We start from the raw sequence: 19,626 nt of genomic DNA, 5'->3' as shown, positions 1-19,626 counted from the left end.
TGGTGCTACAAGAACCAGTTTTACTGGTTCGGAGCTGGTGCTTTGGCGGTGGAAAAACAAAGAACCGATTTGAAACTAGGCTCTGGCTCCGAACCAGCACCAGTTCTGCCTTGGTGGAAAAGGGGTACCAATGTTCAGCAGGCAGTCCCACTCACTCACACACACACGCACACACACACACACACACGCACACACACACACACACACACACACACGCACACACACACACACGCACACAAAACAACTCTGGCTGACGTGCCCCCTAACCTCACAACATAGTAGATTGCGGGGTTTTCAAACTTAGGTAGCTGTCAATGCGGTTCATGACCTGTTCATGACACTCTTTCTTGGTCAGCGGCAGCGCCACAGATTTGAATATGATTTTGTCAAAGGTTTAATCGACAAACGAAATGGAATTAGAATCTACTATGTGGGTGTTTGAATCGAGATCACAGACTTTTAAAGATGAATCGTGCAGCTCTTTAATGACACATTTCATCCTCTATTGAATCGAAAGTGGCTAACTTCTGTCAACCTCATCTATAAGCAAGGGCAAAAATAAAGCAATTTAATTTGAATTAATATCTGTAATATTCTGTAATAAAAAATAAATCGATTTTAAAATCATAAAAATAAATACATTTTAAAAAACGCGATATCTAGGTGAATCGATTTTTTCTCCCAGCCCTAATATGCATGTTTCATGTTGCCATTTGAAATAACTGAAATGTTAAAGTGGGTTATTTTTTATGTCCATATCTACTCGATGTTTTTATGTTACTGAATGCTTTTGTTCCAAGCGACTTTTTTCATTTTCCGTAACATAAGCTTATAGTTTAATAGTAGGCCTAGAATAGTCTGACTGAAGTCAGTGTAGCCTACTTTTGCTACATTTAATTGAATATTGTTTCTAAAATCGGATAGGCTAAGTCGAAAAATGGGTAATTTTAAAGCTTGTTAATGATTTCAATGTGTTTAAACGAGAAACAAGCCACAAAAAAAAATTGGGCGGTTTTTTGTGCATTCTCGCGGTTTTTGACGAGGTTTTGGGCTGGAAAACCTCGCTGGCACCTGGCAACCCTGTCCCGCGCTCGTGGTGAATTCAAATTCAAAAATTGCGCCCGAAGCGTTACGACATGTTTTACGGCAGTGATATCAAACGCTCATTGGCTCTCGCATGCTTCGTCACAGATTGCGACATGCCGTGTTTAAGTTGGTGTAGCCTACTCAAGCGGGAAGGAAGTCGACCGGAAGTGCCACCATCTTGTAGCAGAACTTTACCTGCTGTTAGCATCCCATTGACTCCCATTCATTTTGGCGTCACTTTGACAGCGAATAACTTCACATCTGAGGCGTTTAAAGACTCCATTTGTCCATTATTTATTTCTAAAGAAACACGACAATGTATAAAATGCTCCATTACCTTGTAGCTTATGTTATGGCCCCGTAGAAGCAGTTTTTGTAAAAGTAGGCTAACGATTGCGTCATAACCACGCGACTCTCTGTCGCACAATAGAGAGATTACCGTATGGACAGGAGGAGAAGCTCGCGGGCAATCGGGGGGACGTGGAGGCAAAGTGACAAAATAATTAATCAGAATACCTAGCAAAAGTTTCTCCTGCTCCTAGCTCATGGATACCTCCTACTCACGCTCTCCGTCTCTGCAAGATTCGGAAGGGAATGATTCAGATTTCTCATGCCACAGCCACTAGAAGACAGACGGGTTGCTCACCTCACATCTACGTCGTCAAGCTCGGTTTGAGTCTGCGCGTCAGGAACGGAAGTCCTAAAAAATCGCTAAAAATGGGCTTCACTTGTTTCAATTGAGTTCCAATGAGATGGCTCGTCCACTTCTTATACTGTCTATGAGCCTACTACATTTGAAATGGAGAAGCGCGCGCGCCTTCACAGAGCGAACAGCGAACCGAAACCGGATTAACATTTTCATGGATTAATAACTTAAATTCTGATCTGTAACGTTACCTCATACAAACCTATTATATACTGCCAGAGAGGACTACGACTCATCATGTGAACGACTTTTGTTACCGGTTTTGACATTTTCTCAATAACGTTAAATAAATTATTGTGATTATAACTTTACGTGTCTGTCTGTTGTTTTTCTTTATAATTGTAGCCTACGTAGTTTTAAGAAATGGTTAGGTTTAGGGGTAACTTAGGGGTAGGATTAGTGGCTCAAACTATCTTTTAATGCTATATTGTTAATAAAACTGCCATTTCCCTACACATATCTGTCCATTACGTTTTATCCTTTTAATATTGTCTATAAAATGGGTATGTTTAGGTGTGGGAGTAGGGTTAAGGGATCTTACATTTATAATCTATAAAATGGTGAAAGGGAAATTATAGCCTACAGATATCTTTATGATATGAAATATTCGTAAATAGTTTACGTTTTTTAGCTGTAAAATCGTAATAATGTTACGTTTAAACGTTGCAGATACGTCCATAGTATACGTTCAAAAAAAGTACGTTTTCTATCTTTGAAAATTACGTATTAATACCTACGTATTAACAATGAGACCAGGCTGAAAATGCACAAACATGCAATGCAAGATTGTATGTGTCTTTATCATAGCTGAAGATGATGAACTAACGACAAGAACAAAAAAATGATCATACAGTTGAGTACACAAGAGCACACAAGCTCCAGACGAACAATGACACTCAAACCTGTCCTGTTACTATAGCTAACATCACAACAACAGCATTATCTTGATTTTGTGAAACACAGCAAAACCAATGTTACTCGTATGGAGCAGAAACAACACAACCTCTACAACCGTTTTCAGGCCTTCCCGCTTCTGTCTCTCCAGCGCTGGAAAGCTTTTCTAATATTATTGCGGATCCTAAAGCTCTTGTCTGATCATAACCCTTCTTTTTCCAGTGATATTCCTCTGACCTTTTCTCTTTTGTAATGTCTTTTAGCTATCTTTCTTTCCACGGTCTTTCTTCAAATTAGTGATATAGGTCGATCATGAAAAATGCATTCATTTTGACACAAGAACAACGAGTTGTCTCAGAGAGTGATTCGTTCAATTTGTGTTGACCGCACATGCACAACATCCTATTATGTACCAGAAACAGCAATAATTAGTTCACCCCTCGAGTCTTTGGGTTTGAGTCGTTCGTTCATCCTGTGACAGCCCCATAGGCTAGGCAATGCAGTCGGTACCGGAAACAGAAATAATCAGTTCACATCCCGAGTGTTCGGGTCTGAGTCATTCGTTCTTTTGTGTGACGTGACAGCCATATTGGATACAATAATTCCCAACCTTCCTTACCAACAAGCGCTTAGTTCGTTTTTTAATTCTTAAAGTTAGGTAATGCGTTTCTATGCAAGTTTATATCTCACAATTCTGACTTTATAACACATAACTGTGACAAGAAATAAAAAATGTACATAAGGTAAATGTGTAAAATCCAAGACCATTGTTGGCCAACACATATTGTAATCAATACATTTTATACATTTTTGTCATCCTTTCTGTTGAAATTGTTGTGGTTTAATTATTTTCAGGGAATGACTTCGGAGATCTTTGATACCAGAAATATTAGACTTTATTAACAAAACAAAGCCGAGTGCCCCTCTGCAGAAAGACCCTGCAGAAAGACCCCCCTGCAGAAAAGACCCTCCTGTAAGATTGTCCAGCAAACGTATATACCTACATCCTTCTCCCAAATATGGTAATACATTCTATAGGTATTTTGAGAGATAGTTTTGTACCATGTGACATTACTGAAATAGAATTCTCTGATGTAACAACACAGCTCTCAGGTTCCCAAGTCACCCAAAGTCATACACAGACAGAAAGGAAATAATAGTGTACAAAAAATAGTTAAATTACTTATTTTCTAAATAATAAAATCTTCAACATTCCCTCCTCTGGGGCTTATTTAAGCCCCACATTCGCTATCCTTTTCCAGAGTGTAGTTTCAAAATCCAGTCCCCTCCGTTATACTACCTTAGTGACTAAATTAAATCACTCATTCTTATTTTCAATGACTGAAATTATGCCACCACACTCCTGGAGGAGCAATCGAGCCAAACATCTCTCTCCATACATTTTTCTTTCTTTCAGTTGTTTTTCTTTCTTTTTCTTTCAATGGAGAAAGTAAAAGACTCGAATCCTCCCTAATTGAACATCAAACATTGTTACAAGTGTGTTGATGAAATTGGTTCAGCATTGTCTGTTATTGTCACGGTTATGTATAATATGTCAAACATAAAAATCCCTTATACAATTAAAAGTTCTTCTTGCAATGTAGATATCCTCTTCGACCCAGACACCCAGGATCTGGCTTATTCATTATCTTCTTCATTCTCAATCGAGGTACTTCAATCAACGTCCAATGATTGTAAATCTCAATTTGGTTTATAAGCCCAATCTTAATAATATATGATTTATTTGCCCTCTAAAATTTGTTTTCATTATCTTCTTGATATGGGAAGTACACAACAGAATAATAACCCCCTTTCAATATTGCAACTTCAGAAAACATTCCTTAATCTTTAAATCAAGTTTTCCTTAACTTTTTGACTCAATCGTATTTGCTAATTTTTCTCCAAACATAGGTCATTCTACTTTTTTCATGTAATTGTTTTCATTATAATAAAGACAAATCATTATAATAAATCTCTGCTGATTATAGTAGAATCATTGGTTTAGTTTGCTTTTTAATTTTGCATAATCCATACGAATTTTGATTTAAAATAGGGCTGGGGAAAAATTACTTCCTCTCATTTTTATTCGCTTCTTATTTTTATGAAGGAATATCAATTCTTAAATTTGAATCAATCTTTTAGTCAGTCATTTTTAGTTGATTAAACAAACATAACATTGTAGTGCACCTTCTATCCATTAAATCGCAATATGCTTCGTTATAACGTTTTACATTTCAAATTCTGTCTACTTTATTACCAAATTTAAACAATAAATACCATTTTTAAAATGTTTAATCTCACGTGTTGCAGCTTCTTCTCATTTTAACTCCTCAGTTCAACATACCTTTACTGAATACCTTTTCTTCCTTTCTACTAATTTCTAAATGGACTATCATGAATAAACTTAATTATGTCACATATAATCACTCAAACTAAGAAAGCTTTAAGAGCAATGTTACATTTACTTCATAAAAGTCATTCAATAAACTCATTAGACAATTAGAAAAAATAACTCTCAAAAATAACTTTTTATACTATCTTACATATTCATTGTACGTACATTTCTTTTTCTGTATATCTAATTTTAATCTTAATCATTTCAAACATAAAGCATTATAACTTAAAACTTAAAACTTCCTTTCTATAATTTAAGTTTCTGCACACAAATAATTTTAATCTTCAATTTCTCTGGAATGACTGCTGTCCCATTATCTAAACTTATTTCTGATAGAATTTAAAATCTAAGGAATACTTCTCTGGGAATATTTAATTACTTCTCCTGACCCTCCTCTGCTGATTTCATTGCCTTTACCTTTCTCTATCTTGCTCATATAATCCATTAGGTGTTTTATTAGTCCTTCTGGTACTGATATATGGCGTATTTGTGTCACTGTTCCTTTTTTACCTTTATTTTTGGCACAAATTTCATATGTGTACAAAAATTGCAAAAAATGCCTTTTATTTAATTTTCCTTTAATTCTTAATTTAGCCTTTTAATTCTTTCCTTATTCTTAATCCCTCCTTACTCCCCCCTTGCGCACTGGTCAAAACCATGCGCATCTGGATTGAGAATATTCAAAAGTATGTTTTTGTGCAATAACCTGTCATTCTTACCCTCCTCTGGTACCATATAAATTGTTCATAATGCCTGTTTGTTATTGAATTCGAACAATTTACAACTGAGGTGGTCATTCTATTAGCACCATTTAAAATACATTAAATTAGTCAATAGCATATTGAATCAAATCATAATCTTATAACTTAAATTGAAATCAAATATTTGTTAATAGCCAGTGTTAATCTTTTCTTTAATTTTCAACTGTAGCTTTAAATTAATTATTAGTCAATTCTCAAATGCATTTTGTCATTTGTTTGGTCTACTTTTTCATATTCTTTTTGTTTTTGCTCATGAGCTGCTTTTAATCTTTAGGGGACTGGTTCACAGAATTGCGTAGACCGCATGTTCTGCATTAGTTTAACAATAACAAAAGGATTAGAAAATATTTGTTAAAATAATATAACAATGGGATAGATAACTGCCCCCCTGCGTGTTGAGTTAGGTGTTATCATCGAAGCTTTGCCTTTTACAGCTGCTCAAACCACACCTGTCCAAAGTTCTCCTTAAGCAAAGTTTAAAATATAAGAGTCAAACCAGTTTTATCTGCAATACTGAAGAGACAATTGTAGGATTTTTCAAAGACAGGTTAGACCTACACTTCATTTCAGTCCACTTTAGACATTCTACTAAATATAAGTAAGTTTGCATGTCAACTAACTCTCATTAATTTCCAACTACATGTCAGCTAACTCTTATTAGAGTATTAGTAGACTGTTAGATTAGGGTTAGTAGAATAAGTTGACATGTACTTGAAATGTTACTTATAGTAAGTAGTGTTTGTTGGGGAGCATCAAAATAAAAAGTTAGCAGAAATTAAGCAGACCAACTTCTAATACTCCAATGACTGATAGTTGATGTAGTTGCAAAGTTTCTTATAGTTAGTAGTGTCTAAAGTAAACTATCGAAAGGTTTACCGAAAGATGAAGAAAACGAAAAAATGGACAGAACAACATTAATATTACTATGTTATATATTTACAGAATGATTAGAAAAGGACAAAGTTTGAGGTGGTTTGTGGGAAGTTTCACATTGATAAACTGATAACGTACTCGGTTACTAATGTAACCTCGGTTCTCTCTAGAAGAGGGAACGAGTACTTGCGTAAGATATCTTACGCTAGGGGAAAACCTCTTTTCCTCGAGATATTGAAGCCAAAAATTATCCTTAATTTTGCAATAATGTAAAACGCATTGCAGCAGCATGCAGACATGGGCGAGACAGCTCGCGCGCCCATTGGCTGCTCTGCGGCAACTGCACCAGCCTATCGATAGAGGCTCCTCATGACGTCAGAACCAATGAGGGCGCTTCGCGCCCATTACGTCATGTCCCGCCGAAATCGTGTGGGGCCAGGGCTATAAATACGGCCCAGAGAGGCTGGTTTGGTCAGTTTTTCATCGCTGAAGCGAATCAGAACATGACGCATGCACGGCAAGATACGCAAGTACTCGTTCCCTCTTCTAGAGAGAACCGAGGTTACGTTAGTAACCGAGTACGTTCTCTTACGAGAGGTCTCTCGTACTTGCGTAAGATATCTTACGCTAGGGGAACACAATGTAAAACGCCGTGCGTGCTTGAGACATAACACTAAAGTCCCAAGGGCAGGTGCCCGGGGCTCATACAGTGCCTAATCACAAGGGACTCACAGAGAATCCGGGAAGAGGGGCTAGAATAGCATCATTCCTGTAATATGGAGCTCTGATAAGAGCATGTTATATCAAGTGTTCCACACAGCCAGGGCGAACTCGGCCTGGACTGGTAAATATGGGGGACTTACGCACTGCCCACAGGAGTATACAGACGATCCGTGATCGACGCTCTAGCAGTTTCAGCATCCCGAGCCGATAGCATCGGGCGGGCAATACTGAAAAATTAAACCGAGAGCAACCTAGCTTGCAAAGCGGGAACCTCGAGGTTATAAAACCTTATAAATGTAGACGGGGAGGCCCAGCCTGCCGCCATACAGATATCTTGCAAGGCAATCCCACTGGACCAAGCCCACGACGAGGTCATGCCTCTTGTGGAGTGCGCTTTGACACCTATCGGGCATTGCAGGCCCCTGGATGTGTAAGCTAGCGCTATAGCATCAACTATCCATCTGGATAGACTCTGTTTTGACGCAGCTAGTCCCTTAGAACGTCCGCTGAACAAAACAAAGAGCTGCTCTGTCTGTCTGAAAACAGATGAGCGAGACACATAGGCCCTTAACGCCCTGACCGGGCAAAGGAAGCCTGCGTCCCCTTCCTCTTCAGATACCGGCAGGGCCGACAGGGAGATCACCTGTGCCCTAAACGGTGTATTGAGGGATTTAGAAACATATCCGTGCTTTGGTTTGAGTATGACTCTCGAGTCATTCGGCCCAAACTCCATACACGTCGCGCTCACTGAGAGCGCTTGCAAATCCCCTATGCGCTTCACTGAAGCGAGAGCCAGAAGAAACACTGTTTTGAAAGACAAGAGTTTCAGGTCTATTGACTGTATTGGCTCGAATGGGGCACCTTTCATGGCTTCCAGAACCGTGGAAAGGTCCCAAACGGGAACTGAGGGTGGTCTGGGAGGGTTCAGCCTCTTAGCTCCTCTAAGGAAGCGAATGACCAGATCGTTCCTTCCTAATGACTGGCCAAGCGGTGGTTCAGCGAACGCTGCTATGGCCGCCACATAAACTTTGAGCGTGGATGGGGTTCTGCCCTTATCCAGAAGCTCTTGTAAAAAGGAGAGAACCTCCGGCACCCCACAGCGTGAGGGTGAAGTGCCACTCGCTGTACACCAGCTAGTGAACACAGACCATTTGAGGAATATCGTAGATGGAGCTCTAGCCTGCGTGATCGTGTTTAACACTCCCGCTGGGAGGTTAACGGGTACCCGTTGATGGCCCACGCATGTAGGGACCAAAGCTCCGGGCAAGGATGCCAGATCGAGCCGTTCGCCTGCGAGAGGAGATCCCTCCTCACCGGTATCGGCCACGGGGCGGTACTCGTCAGCTGCATCAGGACTGGAAACCAGACTTGGTTTGTCCAAAATGGGGCGACGAGTAGCACTGGGCATCCGCTCTCCCTGATTCGCTCTAACACCTGGGGTAGGAGCGTGACAGGGGGAAACGCATAGAGCGGGCAGCGGGGCCAGACGTGAGCCAGCGCATCCCTGCTCTTGGAGAAGAATTCCTGACAATGAGCGTTCTCTTGAGACGCAAATAGGTCTATTTCCGCTGTGCCAAATATCCTCCATAGCATTTTGACTGTCTGTGGATGTAAAGACCATTTTCCTGTCGGCAGATTGTTTCTGGACAGTCTGTCTGGTCCCACATTCAGATGGCCGGGCACATGCGCTGCCCTGAGCGAGCGCAGATTGTGCTGAGCCCAGACCAGGAGGCGTTCCGTCAGCCTGTGAAGGATTCTGGATCTGATACCTCCTTGGTGATTTATATAAGCCACCACTGACATGTTGTCCGAACGGACCAAGACGTGGTGTCTTTTTATCTGGGGACAAAAGCGTCTCAGCGCGTTGTCGACTGCCATCATTTCCAGGCAGTTTATATGCAGAAGCTTTTCCCGTTCCGACCACTGGCCGAATAACGGTCTGCCCTCGAGCAGCGCTCCCCATCCCGAGGTTGAGGCGTCCGTAGACACCACCTTCACCTGACCGGTACCAGTCGGTCACTGTCCAAGGTTTCAGAGCTGCGACGCATTTCTGATCGACCTTGAGGCGCGCGAGACCGGAGGTCCAAGCTCTGCGCGGCGCGCGCTTTCAACCAATACTGCAGCGGGCGCATGCGAAGCAGACCCAGCTGAAGCACTGAGGATGCTGAAGCCATGAGACCCAGCATCCTTTGAAACTTTTCACGGGGCTAAAGCGCCGTGGCGAAAAATCTCTGTCATGCGCTGAATACTTAGTCTGCGCTGCGGCGACAGCTGTGCTGTCATAGACAGCGAGTCCAGATCTGTGCCCAGAAAATATATTTTCTGACTGGGAGACAGTGAACTCTTTGCCCAATTGACTGTGAGACCTAAATTCTCGAGGTGATCGAGTAATATGGTCCTGTGTTCTATGAGCTCCGACTGTGATCGAGCTAGAACCAGCCAATCGTCCAATAATTCAGCACTCGTATGCCTCGGAGCCTGAGGGGTGCGAGCGCTGCATCCATGCACATCGTGAATACGCGAGGTGCCAGGGATAGGCCGAATGGCAGGACTGCGTACTGATATGCCTGGCCCTCGAAGGCGAATCTCAAAAATCGCCTGTGACGTGACGCTATTTGTATTTGAAAATAAGCGTCTTTCAGATCTATCGACATGAACCAGTCCCCTTGGCAAATTTGCGAGAGGATTTTCTTGGTCGTGAGCCTTCTGAACCGTCGTTTCAGAAGTGCTTTGTTTAGTCGTCTTAGATCTAAAATGGGTCTGAGACCCCCGTCTTTTTTTTTTTTTTTTTTTTTTGGGTACCAGAAAATATCTGCTGTACATGCCCCCTTCGCTCTGAGCTTGTGATAGGGGTTCTATAGCCCCTTTGCTCAGTAACTTCGCTATTTCGGCCCGAAGTAGGTGTGCTACTTCCTTTTTCACCGTAGTATCGATTCGCGCCGCTTTGCGTTGCGGGCGTCGACCGAACTGTAGCGAATAGCCTCTTTCTATAATGTCTAGCACCCACTTCGAAACCCCGGGTAGCCTTGCCCATGCGTTTGCACGAATGGCTAGGGGTTGAATGCGAAGCGCGCTCTCGTCGCTCAGCGACAGAGGGGCTTCAGTGTGCTGCAACATAAGCGTCGCGCTTATGACATTTGAGGCAGGGGGCGCGCTGATAACAGCGGGCAGATTGCCCGCGCTCGACTCCTCTGCGGTGGTCAACCGAGAGGGGGAGGGCTGGGCGAGTCCCGTAAGACCTGTCATGTCTATGTGTGAATGTGGGCGTTGGATAGCGGGCACATTTACAACACTGAGAGCATTGTCTGCCTGAGCAGAGCGAATGCATGTTGGTTTCGTTTTACAGAAACCTTGAGACATGCAGAACGTAGTGTTTGTGGGCACTGGGCAGTGGGCACATTTACCACATTTAATGCGCAATCGATCTGGGTCGATTTCATGTGCGCGAGCCCTGTGTGACGGGCTGTGTTTCTGTGTAGGAATGAGCACTGGGCAGTGGACATTTTGTCTACACTCATAACACCATCGGCCGTGGCCGGAACACCAGAAAATACACTCTATGGGATTTATCTGGGTAGCCGTAAAGCGGCGTTTGTGTGCAGGCAAGCGGGCTGTGTCGCCGACTTGTTTACTGCAGAATACACTGGAACAGTCGCATTTACTGGAACTGAACGAGCGAGAAGTTGCCATAGAAACAGAGAGCGTCAACATGCTGGCGTTCGTTTGCAGGCGTGCGTGCATTACAACAGGCTCACTCACTGCAGTATGACATTTCCAGTCGCCTGAACTTCAGAGGGGAATGAGAAATAGAATTCGGCCCGGCCGCAGCGGGACATTAACACTCTTTTCTCCTTTCGCCAGTGACGCACGGGAACCATAGAAACGGTGTTTGGGTGCAGGCGAGCGGGTTGTACAACGCGCTCGTTGGCTGCAAAATGCACATCTGCAGTCGCCTTTCAGGGAACTGACAGAGCGAAGCATTGGAGGCATAATTAATCTGCCGTTAGACCGAGATTCGAACACCGGTCTCTCTTGTGAAAAACCAAAGATTCCGCCACTGAGCCACAGGGGGGAACACAAAGGCTTTCAGATGCACGAGCATATAAGAGCGTCAACATGTTTTCTTCGGCGTTTGCTTGCCGGCGCTGCAATATTTATATTTCCAGTCGCCTGATCAGGGAACTGAGAAATGTGTGAGAAGATTCAGGTCAGTCCAGCCTCGGCGGGACTAAAACACTATTTTCTCCTTTCATTGGTGATTGACGCGTGAATGAGGCGCAGAGGCAGGGTAGCTTTCTTGTACGTAAAGAAAAACTAACCCCGACCGTCCGCTTCCAGCCTCCCCTGTGAACGGCGCATTTTGCGCGGCTCGAACAGAGGGAGAGCAGGTATCATCCTCCAAGCAGGCAAGGCAAGCGGGCGCACCGGCGAGCTTTGCGGGTTGGGGGGGAAAGGGGCGTCTTGAGAGTGTGTGTCGCGGCGGCGAACACACACACATACACAAAACACAGTGGCAGAGAAAAGGATATGTACGCCGGAAAGCGTCAGCAGGAACGGCGACTGAAGGCGGCGAGTTGTCGACCGGCAGCTTCAGATGCAGACTAATCCCGCTGGGTGCTTGCAATCAGACGGCGCGGCTTCCTCTCAGGATCCAGCGATGCGTGAGCCCGCTGAAGAGATGAAAAACTGACCAAACCAGCCTCTCTGGGCCGTATTTATAGCCCTGGCCCCACCCGATTTCGGCGCCTCTATCGATAGGCTGGTGCAGTTGCCGCAGAGCAGCCAATGGGCGCGCGAGCTGTCTCGCCCATGTCTGCATGCTGCTGCAATGCGTTTTACATTATTGCAAAATTAAGGATAATTTTTGGCTTCAATATCTCGAGGAAAAGAGGTTTTCCCCTAGCGTAAGATATCTTTTAACAGATATTTACATATTTTGCCCAAGATAAAGCAAGAACTGAAATTACCCTGTTTAAAAATGTACTACTGACATTTTTGATCTGTCAAATGTTTTTCAGCTGTCAGGGCCTCATTTCCCGAACAACAATAGACCTTAGCTCATCTTACATCTGTCTTTATTTAAAACTCATTCATGAAATACATTCATGATGCAAAATCAATGTACATATTTAAAAATAACAACAATCAAATCTGTGGAACTGAGCTGAAGAACTTTTTCAGACTCGCCCTGGAGTTCCATCCTCTCTCCTTTGCAAACCTGAACACACTCCCAAAGAGATCAGGGAATGAATCCATCAGGTGGACGCTCTCTGCATCCTCTGGACTAGAGAAAAGAGACACCAAAAAACATGGTCTGACAAACAATACTACTAAATTATTAAATAAATACTGTGCATGTAACTTACTAATGCTCGTGAAGGTTGCGTATAAAACGCAGCAGGCCCAGTGTGTTCTCAGTATAGCTTTTCTTCTTCCCATCCAGTTTCTGTACAAGCTCAGATGGCAGCTGACCAAAGAAATATATTTACAAAAGTAAAATGATTTTTCAAACCAAGATTAAAGCAGGAAAAATATTATTTTAATTGTTACAATTTTCATTGATTTAAATATTTAGAATGTTTATATTTACATATTTATATAAATATGCAACATGACATCATGACTTTGCGCTGAAGTTAGACTCACTTTAGTTTTCCATTCAGAAAAGCTTTTCCCCTCAGTGTATTCTTCAATGGCATGAAGGAGCTCCTCATCAACATTACGATGGTTCTCGGTCTCATTCTGGTTCCCCACTTTTTTCAAATACTCCACTCTCCTGACAGGATTTCAAAAACAGCACAAACTCTTCAGATGATAAAAAAGTATCTACAGTGGATGAAATTTCCTCTTCATTTAATAAAAAATCATATAATAATCTAGTACTATAAGCAGTGCTGAACCTCTCTGGCTTGTTTAGACTGATAAATGTCATTAGCAAATCCATGTAATATTCTACCTTTCTTCTTCCCAGAAGAAGGGGTGTGCAAGGGTTTGCTCCACAGTTGGTCTGTTGTTTGGAGTTTCACTGATCATCCACTCGACGAGATCCTTCGCTACATCATCATCCAGATGTTCCAGTGAGTATCTTCCTTGTAGGATGTGGACTTCACAAAATGGACCTTTATGTCTATTACAAACAGAAGTTTCAAATTAATGGAAGAAAAAATATCAGATCAATTTAATTAATCAGGTTTAACTCCTACCAATCAGAACATTCTGAGGTTTGATGTCTCGATGAAGCACTTTTGTCTGTGGTTGGTGTAAAACCTGTAAGCTGCAGAGAACTCCATTCACCAGCTTCTTCAGAACCGAACTTCTCTCAGTGTTATCATCTGGTAAATGATCTTGGATATATTCCTCCAGTGTGTACTCACAAAGCTGAAGAGCAAGGTATCCAAAATTGTCATCTACTGTAAAGTCCACATATCGCACAATGGAGGGACTATCAAGCTGTGGAAGTCGTAGAAATTCCTCCTCATTCCTGAGGACTTGGTAATTAGACTTAGTCATTCGTTTCACAGCCACTTCTGTGCCGTCATCCCTCAGTCCAAGATAAACTTCTGTTCCATCACTTCCTTTAGCGATCAGAAATTCATCACTAGGAACAAGAGTAAGGTTTCCCAGCCTATCTTTATTGCTAATATCCATGTTAGCTAGCTTCTCAAGCTTTGACCTCCAACGAACACTGGTTTGATGCCACCTTCTTGAGTTCTCAGCAGGCTGTGTGAACGGCTCCACACTTGAGTTTGATTCCTCTATGGATTTCACAAAAGTGTCTGGATACGGTTCCTCTTTATCTTGCAGCTCAGATTCTTGTGATCCCACTTCTTGCTGGATTTTTTTCTTCTTTTTCTTCTTCTTTTTCTTCTTCCTGCTTGTTGATAGAGCAGCAGTCTCCTGACATAAACTGTCCACTGCACTTGAACCTGCTGGATGTCTCAGTGATTCATCAAACTTTTGAAGCTTTTTTTTCCTGACTTCATCCATCGATGTCTCTGCTATGATAAGTATCATCTCTGGGATGGGAGACAATCGACACAATGCAACAAGTTCTGGAGCAAAGTCATTTAAAATGGCTAACAGTTGATAGGTCCAAAGTCTAATTTGACATGAATAATCAGAATTTGTGAGAGGCAATAGACTTTTGTATAACTTCTCATAGACAGAAATGTTTGTACTCAGTGTCTGTTCAGACGTCTTCTGCATCATGACATTGAGTATCATAAGTATCATATCAATTACGTTTTCTACTTGTGCATTTCCAAAGTGCTGAAGACTGTTTGTTAGAATTGGCACAAGCTCACTGAATACCTGAGGAGAGATGCTTTCACTGACACATAAAGCAATTTTTAAGCAGTTCAGTGCAATCGGAAAGGTTTCCTGAGGGATTCTTGGGAAGCGCCTGATGAGTCCCTCAATGTATCTGTCTGCACACTTTGTGTCTTTTAACCACTTGATAGCACTTTGCTCTGCATCAAGACCAATTAAACCACGGTAGAGCTCAAAATAAATCAAAGGAACAAAAGGATTCTCTTCAAAGAAATGTTCTGTAAAGTCTCTGTAAATTTCTGTCTGGGTTTTCGTTTTTAAAGCACAAGTAAAAGAGAAAGATATATGTACTTTGTCAGACACTTCGCCCTGTGAATATAGTTGACAGATCATTTTATTCACATTTTTATCAAGTTCTGGATTCACTCCATAGTTCCTTCCAGGTGAAGCTCCAGCCTTTATAAGTGCTTTCACAATGTCTTCACGGTCATGATCAACAGCCCACTGCAATGGAGTAAAAATTTGTAATCCATGTCCATTTGGGTTTGCTTTTGCTGCAAGTAATCTTTCCACAATACTCATTGGAACTCCAGTTAAAGAAGAATAATGTAGAGGTGTTCGGCCATTTGTTGAGGGTTTGTTAGGATCAGCCGACTCTTTAAGTAGATACGAGCAGATTTCTTCATTTCTGCATATAACTGCTGCTGTCAATGGTGTAACATCATCATTCCAGTCCTCAGAAGAGTACAAACCATTAATATCTCTACCTTTTAACCATTTCCGAAGTCTCTTTGCCCTGTTGTCTATGATATATTTTATTAGGGGGTCTGTTTTTCTATGTACTACTGGAACTGGAACTGGAACTGAAACTGGAACCGAAACTACCTGGAACTGGAATTCCATGGATCTTCAAATATTCATTAAAATCTGTCAAAAGATGTTAAACACTTGAAATTCAGGCACTGAGTAGCATTATTACTTATTTTCTTATTTATTTGCATTGATTATAGACACAGTGTTAATCTTTACATAGTTTTTAAGTCAGTTTTTGTGTTTAGATAATCTCAGTAAATTTTACTCTGATTGTCAATGAAAAATGTGATTAAATCATTTTTATCACATAATCACATAAATGTATAAACATTTTGAAAATATATAAACATTTAGTGAAAATAGCTGTATTTTCTTTGCAATAAGTGTAAATAGTAGTTAGATATTTGATATTTATACCACAGTATTTTACATTATAAAACAGTATGCAATAATAACACATTGAGTGTAAATTAAATATTAAATCCCTCCCTACACCTACCCCTAACCCTATAACACTTTATTGTTAAATAACAAGGCACTTTAATTCCACATTTTTATTGAAAATAAATGCCTTTCCAATCTGATGGGATTGGAGCGATGGGAAATGGTAGAAGAACGAGTTCGGCAAAAGGTAGATTCGAACTCGGGTCGATCGTGTCAAAAGTACCTGCTTTACACCTCCCTATGCCACTGCAATAACAAGTCAAAATATGTTTGTACTTTTGTCTGGTGGGCGGAGTTAGTGTAAATAGTTTATACCAACAACGCGGGCTATTTGCACTTAGTGTAAATAGACACTCCGATTATTTTTTCTTTTATTTATTTTTTCTTTTATTTTATTTTTTAATGGTGTTTGCATGTACTTGCTTTAAGAACATTATCAATGTTTCATGTTTTACAGTCTGATTAGGATATTGCACTTTGTGTAGCCACTAGAGAAATGCAATATAGGCTATTTAAAACTTTATTTAGGCTACACATAGCACATCACATAGCCTACTCTTTCTGTGCATTCCCTCCCAGTCTTCACTGTTTAGTTACAACTTTGTCTCTAATATAAATATTAAAATATAGCCCTATAGGCCACTAGCCTAAAACTTCGCATGTTTTCATGAAAATGAAACTCGGGGATGGGCGGACCGATCTCGAAGAATAGGCTACTTTCGGTGTTGGGTCCTCACTTAACGAAAGATCACTTAAATGATGAATTAATTTGTTACAATATTATTGAACAATGCCTCCTGCACGTCTGAACACACCTGTTGCACATGCAGTCGATAACAGCGCTCTCATTCATATAGAAAGAGTAGGCTTGGGCTATCTGAAATTGTTTTACATTGAATAGCCACGAATGGAAATGTAACATTTAATATAGGCCTAGGCTAACTGGTTTTTGTGATGTTTGTTATAAATTCAAATTAAAAGTTGCTAAAAGATAGGCAATGATCTGTGATTGCTGATAAATCCTTAAAAAACAGTCTGTCTAATAATTAAATGTTAAAATTACGGCTTTCAAATATAATCTTACTTAAATGGTTATAATTACCTGTGTTATATTCCCAGAAATCGCAAAAAAACTTAAATTAAAAAAGAGATTTGATCTCTTCGTTGATCTATCGTTGACACCTGGGTATCCGATCAAAATGCGGCTTCCTGGTTCTTACACACTGTGCGTCATCCAGCGCGCGAAAGGGTTATGTAAGTAACCAATGAAATGTTTGGCAGCTTCCTGTATAATACACTGTCGATCATGCTACATTATGCTAGTATAATATGAATTATGAATTATAAATCTTTATTATGAATCTTAAAATGATGCATTGAAATAATTCTATTTGCTTTGTAATTCTTTTTCTCCCCAGTATTTGTTATCATATATGCACCAAAGGAAGCAGATGGTTAAAAAAAAACAAGCTTTTGAACAGCTTATGCTTATAACAAAAATTAATGCAGGCCTACAGCCAAATTAATCCATTTGTCTTGACTCTTGTCCCAGTATAATGTTTATGGCATAATTCAATGTCATTTTTTATAATATCACCTGCATCACTGAGGAAACATCACCGCCTTTCTGAAAGCTAATCATCTTCATTCTTTCAAAATACCAACTTTACATTTTGTTAGAAACCAAGAGTGATAGTTTTATAAACAGCATAGGCCTACATTTAAAAAAAAGAAGTACTTTACTAATTATTAATCAAACGCTAATCAGTGTTCATAAGCATTTATTTACAATAGTTTTTAAAAACAAGTCATAATTTACTAAATTTTAATTCTATTTTTGCATATTAGATTAAGCTAAAACTGGTATTAAGGATATTATCAAGTAATAGTTGTTCTGCGTTTTTATAAGATTTAAAGGAATATTAATAGCTGTAGGCCTATATCATGCTTTAGCAGGCTGCAATAATTATTTAGGGTTGTGTTTTTCTCTCTGTATCCCAGCTTGCAAAACAGTATGGAAAAGAGTTTCTTATTTTCACACACTTATCAAAATAAGTCTGACATTCAACAAAATGCACAAACATGCAATGCAAGATTGTATGTCTTTATCATAGCTGAAGCTGAAGATGATGAACTAACGACAAGAACAAAAATGAACATACAGTACTGTAATGAGTTTGCTCAAAGGGGAAATATTTTTATTTCAAATTTATTAGGATAAACCCCTTGAGATGCACCATCTCGTTTTGCTGCGGTCCGAACCCGAGTGCGCTAGTTCCCGGCGCCCCCCGCAGCGTTGGTCTGGTTTCTACCAAGGAGCGTCATCTAGATGGGCAGCAAAAGGCAAAAACAAAACACCAATATCTAGAAAACAATGTAAAATGTTACTAGGGTGGTGCTTTCATTATTATAGACAGGCTGCCAGTTTATGAATAAAGTGTGGGCTTTATAAATCACTTTGCACAGGTCAGAGCAGACATTAAGTTTTCTGCCTTTTATGCGGCATTGCATATTTATGCAGAATTTAGATTGGTCACAAAGCCTGTGTAAAAACATTGTGATAGTACTGTTGCATGTTTGATATTGGTCCAAATGTTTTTGTCTGTCGTTGTGCTTGTCAGTACAACATCAGAACCAAAATATTAAAACATGAATCAAAATATTAATAATTACTTAATTACTGTGCCACCTTGTGGCTGTCCACCAAATTCAGTAAACTTGATTTCACACAACACATGACTGTACTCGTTCTCAAAATGGTAAACCATTCGGATTACACATCATTAAATGTAACATAATTAAGGAACTGCTAGCCGCAAAATTAAAAAGTCATAAATTCCTTTATGACTAAAGGAAATCAAATAATGACTTGGTTCTATGATTCAGGGGAACAATCCTTTTGTTTCTGGCCCTTGTGGTTCAAGGGTTATAAACATACAAATAGGCCTAGGCCTACTTGACGCAAATATTATACACTTACACTACACTTACAGTAGGCCTACACACTAAGGGTTACTTGATGTAAGATGAGAGAAATTTACATTATACATACAGTAAACTATCACGTTGCACTCCCTTTAAATAATGATTGTCATATTTATTTGCAGACATTTTTAGGTACTGTATTTGACCAAATAAAAAAAGGCAACCTGAGTGCAAAGGCATTTTTTTTCCATGTTCGGTTGAAATACAACCCATAATCACAGCCCAATGGAGCAGTATCAGACTCATATTCTGACTAGAATCTGAGTATGACGACATCAGGCAAGGAATTTGAACAAATAGAGACATTTTTGTGAATACAAGTGTTTTCTTTTGTTTTAGTGTATCATGATTTGCGCATGCAACAAAGAAGATGTACATGTGTGGATCAAGTGACACGCGTGCATTCATTGGTGTCTTTTCTGAGTCCATCTCATTTGATTCATTTGGATTTTGAGACTTTCTTTTCACGGTTTTTAAGCATTTCACAACCAACAACTACAAATGAATAGGCCTGGCGCTAATTATTAATGTGTGCACAACCCATCTATTTTCTTGAACAATAACATGTGGACATCAAAACATGCAAACTCATTAGGGTTTAAACCTTTATTTTTGAAGTCACGATGGGAAACATATTGATGTATTCTCCTGTGTTGGCGTAGGTTTAGGGCCTACTC

At 40.3% G+C, this 19,626-nt stretch overlaps 2 protein-coding genes across 5 annotated transcripts in view; both read right to left on the bottom strand.

Annotated features, from left to right (window-relative positions):
- Positions 1-17,183, bottom strand: part of LOC309492712 (uncharacterized protein) — a 34,824-nt gene extending 17,641 nt beyond the window's left edge. Inside the window, exons 1-2 of one of the 3 annotated variants that reach the window (XM_082161713.1) lie at positions 17,067-17,183; positions 13,642-15,634 (exon numbers count right to left, since the gene is read on the bottom strand). In XM_082161713.1, the coding sequence (XP_082017839.1) occupies positions 13,642-15,610 (1,969 nt within the window). In that variant the 5' untranslated portion in view covers positions 15,611-15,634; positions 17,067-17,183. Of the gene's footprint in view, positions 1-13,641; positions 15,738-17,066 lie in introns of those variants that run through there. The other 2 variants (XM_082161712.1, XM_082161714.1) reach the window with 2 other exon arrangements.
- Positions 12,359-13,568, bottom strand: LOC309492729 (2-5A-dependent ribonuclease-like). 2 transcript variants are annotated; one of them, XM_082161747.1, is made up of 5 exons: positions 13,395-13,568; positions 13,085-13,214; positions 12,805-12,905; positions 12,564-12,722; positions 12,359-12,490 (listed from the first exon to the last, which is right to left on the bottom strand). In XM_082161747.1, exons 1-4 carry the CDS (start codon positions 13,469-13,471, stop codon positions 12,584-12,586), a joined length of 447 nt encoding a protein of 148 aa, XP_082017873.1. In that variant the 5' UTR covers positions 13,472-13,568; the 3' UTR covers positions 12,359-12,490; positions 12,564-12,583. The 2 variants fall into 2 exon arrangements, with proteins under 2 accessions (XP_082017873.1, XP_082017872.1); XM_082161746.1 differs by lacking the exon at positions 12,359-12,490 and having other exon boundaries at positions 12,497-12,722.
- Positions 17,184-19,626: the final 2,443 nt, after the last annotated feature.

Source organism: Leuciscus leuciscus (assembly GCF_965113295.1).
Source record: "Leuciscus leuciscus genome assembly, chromosome: 2".
In the NCBI taxonomy this organism is placed as follows: domain Eukaryota; kingdom Metazoa; phylum Chordata; class Actinopteri; order Cypriniformes; family Leuciscidae; genus Leuciscus; species Leuciscus leuciscus.
This window is presented reverse-complemented; position numbering and strand designations above follow the sequence as displayed.

What these genes read in the sequence shown, in the direction of transcription:
- LOC309492729 (XM_082161747.1), bottom strand. Translation starts at nt 13,471, where the DNA reads ATGATCAGTGAAACTCCAAACAACAGACCAACTGTGGAGCAAACCCTT. An exon ending in TTTCTGAATGGAAAACTAAA is followed by an intron (nt 12,906 to 13,084) that starts GTGAGTCTAACT and finishes TTCTTTGGTCAG; the next exon opens with CTGCCATCTGAGCTTGTACA. An exon ending in CGCAACCTTCACGAGCATTA is followed by an intron (nt 12,723 to 12,804) that starts GTAAGTTACATG and finishes TCTTTTCTCTAG; the next exon opens with TCCAGAGGATGCAGAGAGCG.